The sequence below is a fragment of the Phyllobates terribilis genome, unplaced genomic scaffold (assembly GCF_046119375.1).
Source record: "Phyllobates terribilis strain yellow unplaced genomic scaffold, ASM4611937v1 Scaffold_4__5_contigs__length_816908805, whole genome shotgun sequence".
In the NCBI taxonomy this organism is placed as follows: Eukaryota; Metazoa; Chordata; class Amphibia; order Anura; family Dendrobatidae; genus Phyllobates; species Phyllobates terribilis.
In genome coordinates this window covers 649033708-649045634 of record NW_027362764.1, presented here as the reverse complement: position 1 = coordinate 649045634, position 11927 = coordinate 649033708, and the positions used below count along the sequence as shown (strand labels likewise).

The following is an 11927-nucleotide window of genomic DNA, read 5'->3' as shown; positions in this document are numbered from 1 at the left end:
ACTCTCCTCTGAACAGGACCTTGTCTAAAGATGGTGCCCACCTCTTATACTCCCTCTGACACCCGAGCCCAGGTGACTAGCACCCAATGGGCTCCTTCCTATGCCCAGAGTCCCTCCCCTGACTGCTCCTACACTACTGGGATGTTCCTCCCCCCCTCCCACTCCAGCCAGGGACAGACGCTGTCGTACCTGCACATCTATCTGGTGGGAGTACCGTTGTTCTGTCCCCCGGAAATGGGATAGTGTAGTGCATGCAACTAGCTGAGCTCAGTTCCACCCTCCATCCTTACCCGGGAGTGGAATACCACACCTCTGGTTCGAGGTGCAATACCCCTGTAGCAGCCGAGTCCTCGGGGTGCTACATATACACATATATATATGTATATAAGAAAAATGAATTTGGCACTCCAAATGTGTACAATTCACTGATTCTCGCTTTATTCCACCAATCCGAAGAAATGTAAATAATGTTTCGGTCTGGCACACCAGACCTTTTCATACACATGGATTGCAGGGCACTGGCATCACATACACAGTGGTGATCTATCTTTCTGGCAGCTCCAACCCACTGTAATCCATGTGTTTGTAAATGGTCTGTTATAATGGAGCAGAATGTTGCTTGCATTTCTATGGATTGCTGGAATAAAGAAAAAAAAAATCACAGAATTCTATACAGTTTGAACGCCAAGTACTTTTTTAGAATATATACTAAGGAGTGGAAGCCTACGGTGCTGAGTTCTTTCTTGTATAAGAAAGTAGTGGTGAAAACTTTCACTGTAGATATTTTTCAGCATTATTTAAAGCTGTATATAAACAGATGTGCAGAAGCAAGATACACATGAATAGGATTTGTGCTGTTCTCTGATTTAATGTTGATTTCAGCCCGGAACCTGCTCCAAAATTCGTGACAAATCAAACATTTGTGAATAGACCCTTAATGTCCATGTGTACTTCATAGTCATGAATCCCTGCAAATAATATTATTATCAATATTATACAAGGGAATGAACCCACTATAGTAATAATCCTCTATAACATAGACTGAGTACTTACTTTCATATCATTTTGTTCTCTCTTTACCCTATTGTGAATAAATTCCCTTATTTTTTTTATTATTCTCAATGTCAAAAAGCTTAAAATAAAAAAATAAAAAATGTTTTATGAATATTTTTGTTTGTTTTATATTAGTCCTCTAATTGTAGAATCTAAAATCAGGACATAATATAATGAACCCCTGACTGAAGACATTAATCTCCTCAACTACATAGAATGACATAACCTTGCAGATAAGTCCTGCACTGATGTCATCCCTTACAACAAGCAAAGTGCAGAACACAAGAAAAATGAGACACCTGCAAATTGAAATGGGAACTAATGTGCTTTACGATGTAACTTATACCAGTGTTCAGCTGCAGATCCCGCAGATGTAAGGGTTAATAAACTAAGCCCACCACCTCCTTGTTATTGCCACCCCCTACTGACCCACTCCCACACTCCCCCTGCTATATAGAGGCATTGCTGAACTGTCTCATTCTGTAATAAGTAAAAGCAAGCAGTGCTCCCTCTAGAACTATGTGTAGGTGACCACACTAATACTGCTTGTGGTCATCTGGTTGATCACAGAAGGTCAGTACAAGACATGTCCACGGGCTCTGTGAGTGACACTGAGGATCTGCTGGAGTTCAGAGTGCTGGAGCTTCAGTATCGAAAATCTAACAGAGGGGCTGGATGCAGTGACCTGCTGCTGGACCACTCCACTGACAACTCAGAAGAAGATGGCATTGCTGAGACCTCCACTGGCAAGAAGAAGAGGGAGTGCAGGAGGCAACAGAGTCCAGACAAGAAGCAAACTTCAAGATCATCCAAGGAATGCAAACAATCCCAAAGAAATGCAGCCAATGCCAGGGAGAGAGCCCGCATGAGAGTGCTAAGTAAAGCCTTCTCCAGGCTCAAGACCAGCCTGCCCTGGGTACCCCCAGACACCAAGCTCTCCAAGCTGGACACCTTGAGACTGGCCTCCAGCTACATTGCCCATCTCAGGCAGCTGCTGCAGGACGACAGATATGACAATAGCTATGTGCATCCTGTCAACCTGGTAAGAATGAAGCTCCCATACAGCCAGCACCAGTCGGCTCCAAGGGCTGCATCATGGTAATGGACATTGCTGAGTGTTTCTGTGCATTATGATATGAATGTGATACAAGAAACTTTTTATTAATGTAGCCCTAATGCTTCTGCTGTTTGCCCCTAACACTAGTTAGGATATGTACTAAACTGAAGTTAACGAATTTTACTATACCTTGTATGTATGTGTGTATATATATAGATGTATATATAAATCGATAATTATTATAGATCGATATATAGATTTCTATAAATATATAGATGTAGAAATATATATATAGAGAGAGAGCTATTTCTAGATATCTCAATATATATTCATGCACACACACATATATCTACACTTCACATGTAAAGCGCCATGGCTCTATAATAATGAATAATAATAAATATATTGCACTAGACGTATCATGCATATATCAATATATACAATAAAACACTATTGTTATTGTTTACAACTGGAACATTGATTTTTAGTACAGTATCTACGGTAAATATATGACATTAAATATAACTGTATAGTTGCACTGATTTATGAACTAAAAGATAACTTGGAACATGTGCAATTGCATTTGGTCAGATTTATTTCTCTCTCTCTATATATATATGTAATACTATTTGTATATTCTAATGCTTTTACATATTTAAAAAAGAGCAACATAACTAAACTGATAGAATTGAAGACAATATTGTATGTAAATTTAAATTGCAATAATGTCTAGTCAGGGGCCAAGGTATTAGTTTTCTGAAATTCTGTGTATTAGGGTATGTTCACATGTATCAGTTGTTTCCCAGCAGTTGTATAATGCCTGAGCCATTCACACCACATGCCCAAGATGTGCACTTCTGTGTCTATAGATACTGTACATACTGTAGAAACGCTGCATGTAACATTTCTCTGTCTCGAACAGGGAGACGTCTGGTGAAACTGCAAATGTCTCCAGACACAAAATTGTTCCCATAGGAAATTATGGGATCTGTTTTGAGCAAATGTGATGGGGATCTAATATCTTTGTGTGTATCTTTCTAAAAAGTATGCATATAGGTTTATATATATATATATATATATATATATATTTATATTTATATTTATGTATATATAGGTAGATTGATAGCTAGCTATGTATCCATCTATGTATTATTAAAATGAAGTAAGCATTGTGATTTATTAAGATAAATACATAGATTGTTAGGTAGACATTATTTACATTTCTTTCTCTTAATTTTAAAAGTTCTGTAAAAAGAAGAAGAATAGATATTGACTATATAGGGAGACATAATAATAAATGTCAGTATTATACATTATTGCCAACTGCCTCTGATAATGTCAAATCCTTCCTTACAGACATGGCCATTCGTGGTTCCGGGAAGACTGGAATGTGATCCCAAAGAAGTTAATGTATCCTCCAGGCTTTGTGGGGCCACAGCTTAGAAGACATTCCCTCTGATATCTCTTGTACAAACTTTATAAAAAAAGAATACCAATGACTGATATGAAGGACTATGTATATTGTGACTGCCATTTCTAGTATTCTACTACAAGTGTACTTAGGTATGAGTTTTTACCATTTCAGTATATATTTTATTTCAGCTAAAGTGGATTCGCTGTCCTGAATGCACTCTAAATATGAAATGAAGGAAGGCCATATACATATACAGTGCCTACAAGTAGTATTCAACCCCCTGCAGATTTAGCTGGTTTGATAAGATGCAAATAAGTTAGAGCCTTCAAACTGCAAACGAGAGTAGGATTTATGAACAGAAGCATAAATCTTACAAACCAAAAAGTTATGTTGCTCAGTTGAATTTTATTAAATTTTAAACATAAAAGTGTGGGTCAATTATTATACAACCCCTATGTTTAATATTTTGTGGAATAACCCTTGTTTGCAATTACAGCTAATAATCGTCTTTTATAAGACCTGATCAGGCCGGCACAGGTCTGTGGAGTTATCTTGGCCCACTCCTCCATGCAGATCTTCTCCAAGTTATCTAGGTTCTTTGGGTGTCTCATGTGGACTTTATTCTTGAGCTCCTTCCACAAGTTTTCAATTGGGTTAAGGTCAGGAGACTGACTAGGCCACTCCAACACCTTGACTTTTTCCCTCTTGAACCAGGCCTTGGTTTTCTTGGCTGTGTGCTTTGGGTCGTTGTCTTGTTGGAAGATGAAATTACGACCCATCTTAAGATCCTTGATGGAGGAGCGGAGGTTCTTGGCCAAAATCTCCAGGTAGGCCGTGCTATCCATCTTCCCATGGATGCGGACCAGATGGCCATGCCCCTTGGCTGAGAAACAGCCCCACAGCATGATGCTGCCACCACCATGCTTAACTGTAGGGATGGTATTCTTGGGGTCGTATGCAGTGCCATCCAGTCTCCAAACGTCACGTGTGTGGTTGGCACCAAAGATCTCGATCTTGGTCTCATCAGACCATAGAACCTTGAACCAGTCTGTCTCAGAGTCCTCCAAGTGATCATGAGCAAACTGTAGACGAGCCTTGACATGACGCTTTGAAAGTAAAGGTACCATACAGGCTCGTCTGGAACGGAGACCATTGCGGTGGAGTATGTTACTTATGGTATTGACTGAAACCAATGTCCCCACTGCCATGAGATCTTCCCGGAGCTCCTTCCTTGTTGTCCTTGGGTTAGCCTTGACTCTTCGGACAAGCCTGGCATCGGCACGGGAGGACACTTTCAAAGGCTGTCCAGGCCGTGGAAGGCTAACAGTAGTTCCATAAGCCTTCCACTTACGGATGATGCTCCCAACAGTGGAGACAGGTAGGCCCAACTCCTTGGAAAGGGTTTTGTACCCCTTGCCAGCCTTGTGACCCTCCACGATCTTGTCTCTGATGGCCTTGGAATGCTCCTTTGTCTTTCCCATGTTGACCATGTCTGAGTGCTGTTCACAAGTTTGGGGAGGGTCTTAAATAGTCAGAAAAGGCTGGCAAAAGAGATCTTTAATCCACACATGTGAAGCTCATTATTCTTGGTGCCTGAACTACTTCTTAATACTTTAGGGGGACCAAACAGAATTCTTGTGGTTTGAGGGGTTGAATAATAAATGACACTCTGAATTAACTTTTAACGTTTTAAAAAAAAAAAAAAAAAAAAACAAAAACAAAATTTGCTGCAGTGCATTTCCCACTTCCAGGCTGATCTACAGTACAAATGTCACAATGCCAAGTTAATTCCGCATGTGTCAACCAGCTAAATCTGCAGGGGGTTGAATACTACTTGTAGGCACTGTATACTTTGTGATATATGAAGCATCAGTTTTTGCAAGCAGTGTTATAAAACAGATAATAAATGTATAATATATTTTTCTAGATGCTGTGTGATTATATTACTGTAAATATCTTGTGTTTTTCCATTTTTTTCCATTTCAGAAATGCCGATTTTTTTATAGCGTAACAAGGGTTAATATTGAATAAACGGGGAAACTCCAGAGCAGAGTGAGAAATGCAAGACATGCAAATACGGAAGGTTGGAACAGAGATCAGGGTCATTTAATTATATGATCTTGCATCATTTGCATATTGTGATATTTGTATGAGGACTATATATTAATTTGAGTGTGACCTACTAAGCACCTAGAAATATTCTCTTTGTTTCTGAAAAAAAAATTACAATGTTCACGCCAAAAGGCGAAGCTAGGGGATCAGCTCAGGAGGGGCGAAACACATGAGTGGGCCCTAACCAAGTAAGTTTGTATGAGCATCTATTATTGCACCTGCTGTTTGGCACAATAACAGCGCTCCTCTTACTGCCCCACAACAGTGCCCCTTACATAGTAATAATTACTCCTTTGTGCCCTCTAGATGGTAAAATTTCCCCCTAGAAAATATTAATGCCCTGTGCAAATTCTCTAGTAAACAGTGTCCACATTTTGCCCCCAAGAAAGTTATAAATGCCCCATGTGCATCTTTGACGGTCACAATACCCTTAGTGCCCCTATAACAATAATTCTTCTTAAGTGCCCACTTAACATTTAATAGTGTCTTCTGATACCCCCTCATGTACAGCTCCGCTACATACAGTATGATGGGTCCACAGCACCCCTATTTACAGTATGATGAGCCCACAGGTCCCCTATGCATAGTATGATGGCCCATAGATCCCCTATACACAGTGTAATGCCCCACAGCTCCTCTATATATAGTATGATGTCCCCACTGCTCCCCAAAAACACAGTATAATAACCCCAACAGTAGACCTCACACAGTATAATAGCCCTACACCATATGATAGCCCTCATGGTAGGCCTCAAACTTTATAATGGCCTCCGCACTTTATGATGGTCCCAAACTGTATGAAGGCTTCCCACAGTAGTGCCTACAATGTATGAGGGACATCCCACACTGTATGAGGGTCCTTCATACTTTATGATGCCCCCACAGAAAAAAACATTATATACTCACCTAATCTAGGATCCAGACGAGTCCACCGGCAAAGCGCAGGTGGACCAACTTGTTGATGTCATCGTGCCAGTGCATGCACAGGACATACGTCCTGACATGGCACGATTACATCACTGCCCCAGGCATCTGGCATGCTATGCATGTGCCGGTGCCTCAGCAGTCAGTCTATTATCCCACAGGCTTAAAGTGACCTGCGGTCTACAGAACAGAGAGAAGTAGTGCCAGGAGATCATGTCTCACTGCTCTACCACAGGGCTAAACTATATTGATGTGCTGAGCACATTGATACAGTTAAGAGTAGCAGTAGCTCTAAGTGGAGCCCCCCAGTAGCTACGCTACTGATATTACATCCTTATGAATGAAGTAAGTTGTTTTTATACTGTATGGAGCAGTGTTTGCTCTAATTGTATAGGAGCTGCACCAGGTTAGAGGGATGAAATCGCCTCTGTAACTGTCCCAGGTGCCATCATAATGGAGTCTCAGAGACAGAACATTGATTCTGAGTGACGGAAGATATAGGAAAGTGGCCTGGAGTGATCAGACTGTCAGTGATAGTAATTGACAATTCCAGTGCATACAATGCGGGTCTGAGGGGCCGGTGTGGTGGTGACGAGATATCAAGCGCACCTGACAGAGGAGAAACCAGAGATAGTACATAAGTGAGGAAAAGTTCTGCTGTTGTGCAATGTATAAAGTAAAAGCGGTTCCATATTGGACGTCTGTAATAAAGCCACAATAAACTGTTCCTATCATTTGGTTCCAAACATTCACGCGGTGTAAGAATTATACAAGAGTCATCTTTTATTTTATTTTTTTATTTTTATTTTTTTACAATACATACACATAATCCTCTTTGTGATGTGGGTGAGATTCATTGCAGGCCACCTTTGGTCCATACTACGGGGGCTTGCCACTCCGGAGAGCCTCTGCAGACAGCTACCCTCACTCTGAAGGACTCCACAACTCGGGTCATTTTGTTCCCGTTGACATCAATGGCTGCCATGTCATGCAGTTCATATGAACATTCTAGAAGATTCCCCAAGGATAACCGTTACTCTCTGGAATGGGGTCCACCAATTAGATCTTAGAAGATCAGCTCTTTCTCGGGGACTTACAAGGAGAAGACTACAGAAGGGTCTAGCTTGGAGACTAAGGTGAGTCAGACAATGCCCAATAGCTTGAATCAGGGACTAAATGCATTGAGGAAACATTGTCCTTAAATTGAGGATAGAACAAACTTCTAAAAACAGCATCACAGGCAACTGGAATTAATATTCAGTGGGAAATTGACCACATGAAGAAAGAATCCAGGAATGAGCCACTAATGGTTCCACTGCTGCTAACAACATATAAAAAATTGTGGGGTAAGTGAGACAATTGCTTGGCTAGTCTTCATTGGGCAACATGGAGGTGCTCTATCTGGTCTTTCAAATCCTTACGCTCCCTCACCACATCTTTCTTCTCCATCAGTAACACACTGAGGTTCTCCTTGTTTTGGAGCAGGGACAACATTTATGCCTACAGTTGTCAGCAAATTCATGGAACATGTAGTATAGAGTGATCAGGAGGACCTGGTTTGACAAACGAGCAGTCGTGTTCTAGAAAAAATACAGGAAGCCAAATATTGATGGGTGAACGGATCTATTCATACTATACATCATATCTAAATCTGAACACATATTAACCATCATAAAGAACTAACCTGAAAATACACCTCGATGTGTTGAGAGTCGACATCTCCTCAATAGAAAATGCTGGTTTTGTTTTTTGTTGTTACTTTCCAGAAGATCGAAATGGAGATGCAACAGTAATAATAGTTGCTTCTTTAGCTGCCTCTGCCCGGACGATCCTCAGGGCTCCACCGTAAAGCGAGTACTGGCAGTAAATGTTCTTTTCTACCTTCAACTGTGTATGGATCATTTCTCTCTTTTCCTTAAGAATTATGGAAAGAGAGACAATTAAAAGGACTGTGACAGATCCCACAAAATATGGGGATGAAAAAAATTACACCATTCCTTGTCAGTAAACCTTCTTGCCCTCAAAAATTTAGACTAGATTGAGATCAATATTTATGTGAGTCAGGATTCAAGAAAGTCTGTCATCTCACCATAGTTGGTGCACAGCCACTTCTTTTCATTAGTAATCTATCATGCATCTGCAAATGGCAGCACAATGTTCAGGATAAAATAAGGTGTTTATCTATATCTTCACCAACATCTTAAAAGCAGGCATGATAAATATGGAGCAAAAAACATGACAGGGACTCATCCTGGTGTTTGTGGACCCGATGGATTACAAATTATGGGTGTCAGCAGAGTTAAAGTCTGACCATACAGTGCAGGTAGTTAAAGGGAACCTGTCATGTTCTAGCTACCATGTAAACTGCTCCCATTGCGTTGTTAGTGATGCAATGTGCATCACTAACACTCTTTTTTCATTAAAATTGGTGCAACTATAATGAGTATTTAACATTTTCTATACTTATATCATACCTGCTCGTTCAGTCATAGGGGTGTGATCTTCACATTCAGTCATGGGTGGAGCCACATCAATCAGGATTGACGCCGCCCACGTATTTGAATTTTGCTCCCGGCGAGCGCTAAAGTTAGGGGGCGCTTGCGCAGTATCACACAGGCAGCAGTGAAGCTTTGTGGTGCTGGGAGCCGCGCATGCGCTCTGATGCGCGGCTCCCCGCACGTGCGTAGTGAGGCTGTATAGTTACCAGCTTCACTGCGCATGAATAAAATAAAGGAGAAGCTTACTGATTGTCAATTCATAGTAAGTCCCAGCATTCTCAGCAGTCAGTAATTTGGGGAACCAAAGAGCAAGTGCTAAATATGCCTATAGCGCCACCACTAAAGATTTGAAGAATTACATTCAATTGAAAGGACATGCTGGAAGAGAGGGAAGTAGTTATATTGAGAAGGTGGAAACATGCTTGGATTGTAACAGTCAAGAGGTTCAGGGCAATTCACCAGACAAATGTTCACAGGGTATCTGACATTTCCTTCCCCCAAAAAAGTAAATTTTTCACGAGCTTTTGTCAGTGACTTCTGGAAAAAATTTTTACCTGTGACTTCTTTCAGCTTCCTGACGTCTGGCTCCTTGAATGTTTTGATTTGACGTTTTCCAATGTTTTAAAGTTGCTAAATTCTGTAAATTAATGTGATATTCTCTGTCATGCGCTGGTGCAAGGTTATTGTCTCTACTGAAGATACAAAAAAGAAGAAAATTAAATAAGCTTTAAAATATATATAAAAAAATAAAAAAGTATAAAAGTTTAAATTCCCCTTCCTTTTTCCCAGTTTTAATATAATGAAATACATTAGTATTAATAATAAATATAATTGGTATCGCAGCATCTATAAACCTCCGATTTGTCAAAATATAAAATTATAAAAAACATAAGCTTGAATGCCGAAAATAAGAGAAACATCTTCATTTTTTTGAGAAACATCTTCATTTTTTTAAAGGGTTTGTTAGAGCTGTTAGCAAAGAAACATGTGAACGCCTTTAGGATTTAAAAAGGATTTTTTATATTTATACACTGTGACAAAACTGCAGCTGTGAGAACGTTTGGCTACTGATTAATAAGTACAGTAACTAATGAATGATGTGGGATCAGTATAATCTTTATGCCTTGCTTTTGGTGGAAAAATCCCATAATCTAAATTATAAAATAGGTTAAGCTACAGCCCTAAAGTGAGAGTTTGTGGCAGGAAATAAACATGTTGTACCGTATATTATACTAATATGGCAGAGGGGCCTTTGGGTGCATGTGACTACTAATTCGGTAATCCCCCATTGTTGTGCACCTATAAGATCCTCATCCATCATTATGGGTGGAGATAATATAATTTTAATTTTACCCGAAATGTTCGTGCTCCTAGAAGAAAGTTTGCTCATTTTGTAGGGCGGTCTCCGGGGAGGTGAAGTTCTTGGTCTCACTCTACCCCCAACACTTCACTATCATGTCGTCTTTCTTAAACTTGTACACCAGATTTTGGACGACACTCACGGCAACTTGTTCATATCTTTTGTGAACTAAATCTGGCTTAGTCAGGATCTCTAGGAAAAAATCAGATTTGCAAATTTGATAATGAGGTGTCATCTGATTCCCTGAAGATAAATCCATCATACAGTTCCAAAAATATTGGCCTTTTTTAAAGTTAATTTCAGCTAACTTTATCAAGGAGGTGGAGCTCACAGAGTTATTATGCAGAGCAACCTAAAGGCACACCTCCATAGGATCCTATGAGTCACACCCCTTTGGAAAGACAATAAAAATTGTCACTAAATAAAAAGACTGATAATTCTGGAACCAAATGGTGGATAAAAAAAAAATTGAAATGTTGAGGGGAAAAGTGGGAAGAAAATAAGAGCAAAAACAGCTGTCGTTTCACTTGGTGACTGCTCCATTTAAGTTTACATATGGGCACAGTGTCATAAAATAGTAAGAGCACAGAAAACCTACTGATTCACCTCCTTTCCGCTGGCTGTGCTCCCCTCAGGTCTCTCCTCTTTCTGGCATGGTTGCTGTTTGACAGCTGCAGACAATCGTTATGGGCCCCTATTGGCAATCATCAATCCAGAAGCCACATAACAGGCGTCTGAGGAATCTGCAGGAGATAAGACCGGGGTGAGGATTTCATGGCAATAGAAAATGGTGTCTGTGGAGGAAGGTCTAGACTGGGGAGGAGAGGGGGTTACTGGGGGGATCACTGCTGTACAGTCTTGGTTTAGGTCCTAGAGACCCGGTTTTGGTGAGTCCTGCACATGAGTCCTCCTACAATCAGCTGCTATTACAGGAGGGAAATTGTAGCGTCGGCGTCCCTGCCTCCTGCTAGGCAGGGACGCTGTTCCCCTCACCTCTCTGCTCCGTGCCCGGCGGCTTCCTCCCGCTCTGCTTGCAGCGCCCGCTCTCCCCCGGTCACTGTGCTTAGGGCGCGCGCGCGCGCGCTCCCCCTCTCTTAAAGGGGCCGCGTACGTCTCCCTAAGGAGTCCCCGGCCAATGGCCGGAGGATCCCTCCATATATAAGGCACCTCCTCCAAAATGGAGGTGCCCGAGCAATGTTGTTGCACTGTTCACTACTCTGCTTCAGCCCTCAGGTCCCGTTGCCAGTTACCTGCCAGTTACCTGCCAGTTACCTGCCAGTCTCCTGCCAGTCTCCTGCCAGTTTGCTGCCTGATTCCTGCCTGTCATCCGCTTTCCTGCTTGCTAGCCTGAGGTCCGATGGTCTGCCTTCCGACACCTGTCAGTCTGTCTATGGACCAGCTTGCCAGCTCACCTGGGAGCGCTCACCTGCTGCCTGCCTGATAGCCTACCTGGAGGCTCCGCCGTCACGTGCTGTGACCACCTGCCAGTCCAGGGACTCTTGCTCGCTC

At 41.5% G+C, this 11927-nt stretch overlaps 1 protein-coding gene across 3 annotated transcripts; it reads left to right on the top strand.

Annotated features, from left to right (window-relative positions):
* Positions 1–1538: 1538 nt before the first annotated feature.
* MSC (musculin) lies at positions 1539–7271 on the top strand. 3 transcript variants are annotated; one of them, XR_012320163.1, is made up of 3 exons: positions 1539–2095; positions 3467–3673; positions 5511–7263. XR_012320163.1 is itself a non-coding variant. In XM_073679438.1 (2 exons), exons 1-2 carry the CDS (start codon positions 1640–1642, stop codon positions 3551–3553), a joined length of 543 nt encoding a protein of 180 aa, XP_073535539.1. In that variant the 5' UTR covers positions 1539–1639; the 3' UTR covers positions 3554–7267. The 3 variants fall into 3 exon arrangements, 1 of the variants encoding a protein (XP_073535539.1); XM_073679438.1 differs by having other exon boundaries at positions 3467–7267; XR_012320164.1 differs by having other exon boundaries at positions 1953–2151; positions 3467–7271.
* Positions 7272–11927: the final 4656 nt, after the last annotated feature.

What these genes read in the sequence shown, in the direction of transcription:
- MSC (XM_073679438.1), top strand. Translation starts at nt 1,640, where the DNA reads ATGTCCACGGGCTCTGTGAGTGACACTGAGGATCTGCTGGAGTTCAGA. An exon ending in ATGTGCATCCTGTCAACCTG is followed by an intron (nt 2,096 to 3,466) that starts GTAAGAATGAAG and finishes CCTTCCTTACAG; the next exon opens with ACATGGCCATTCGTGGTTCC.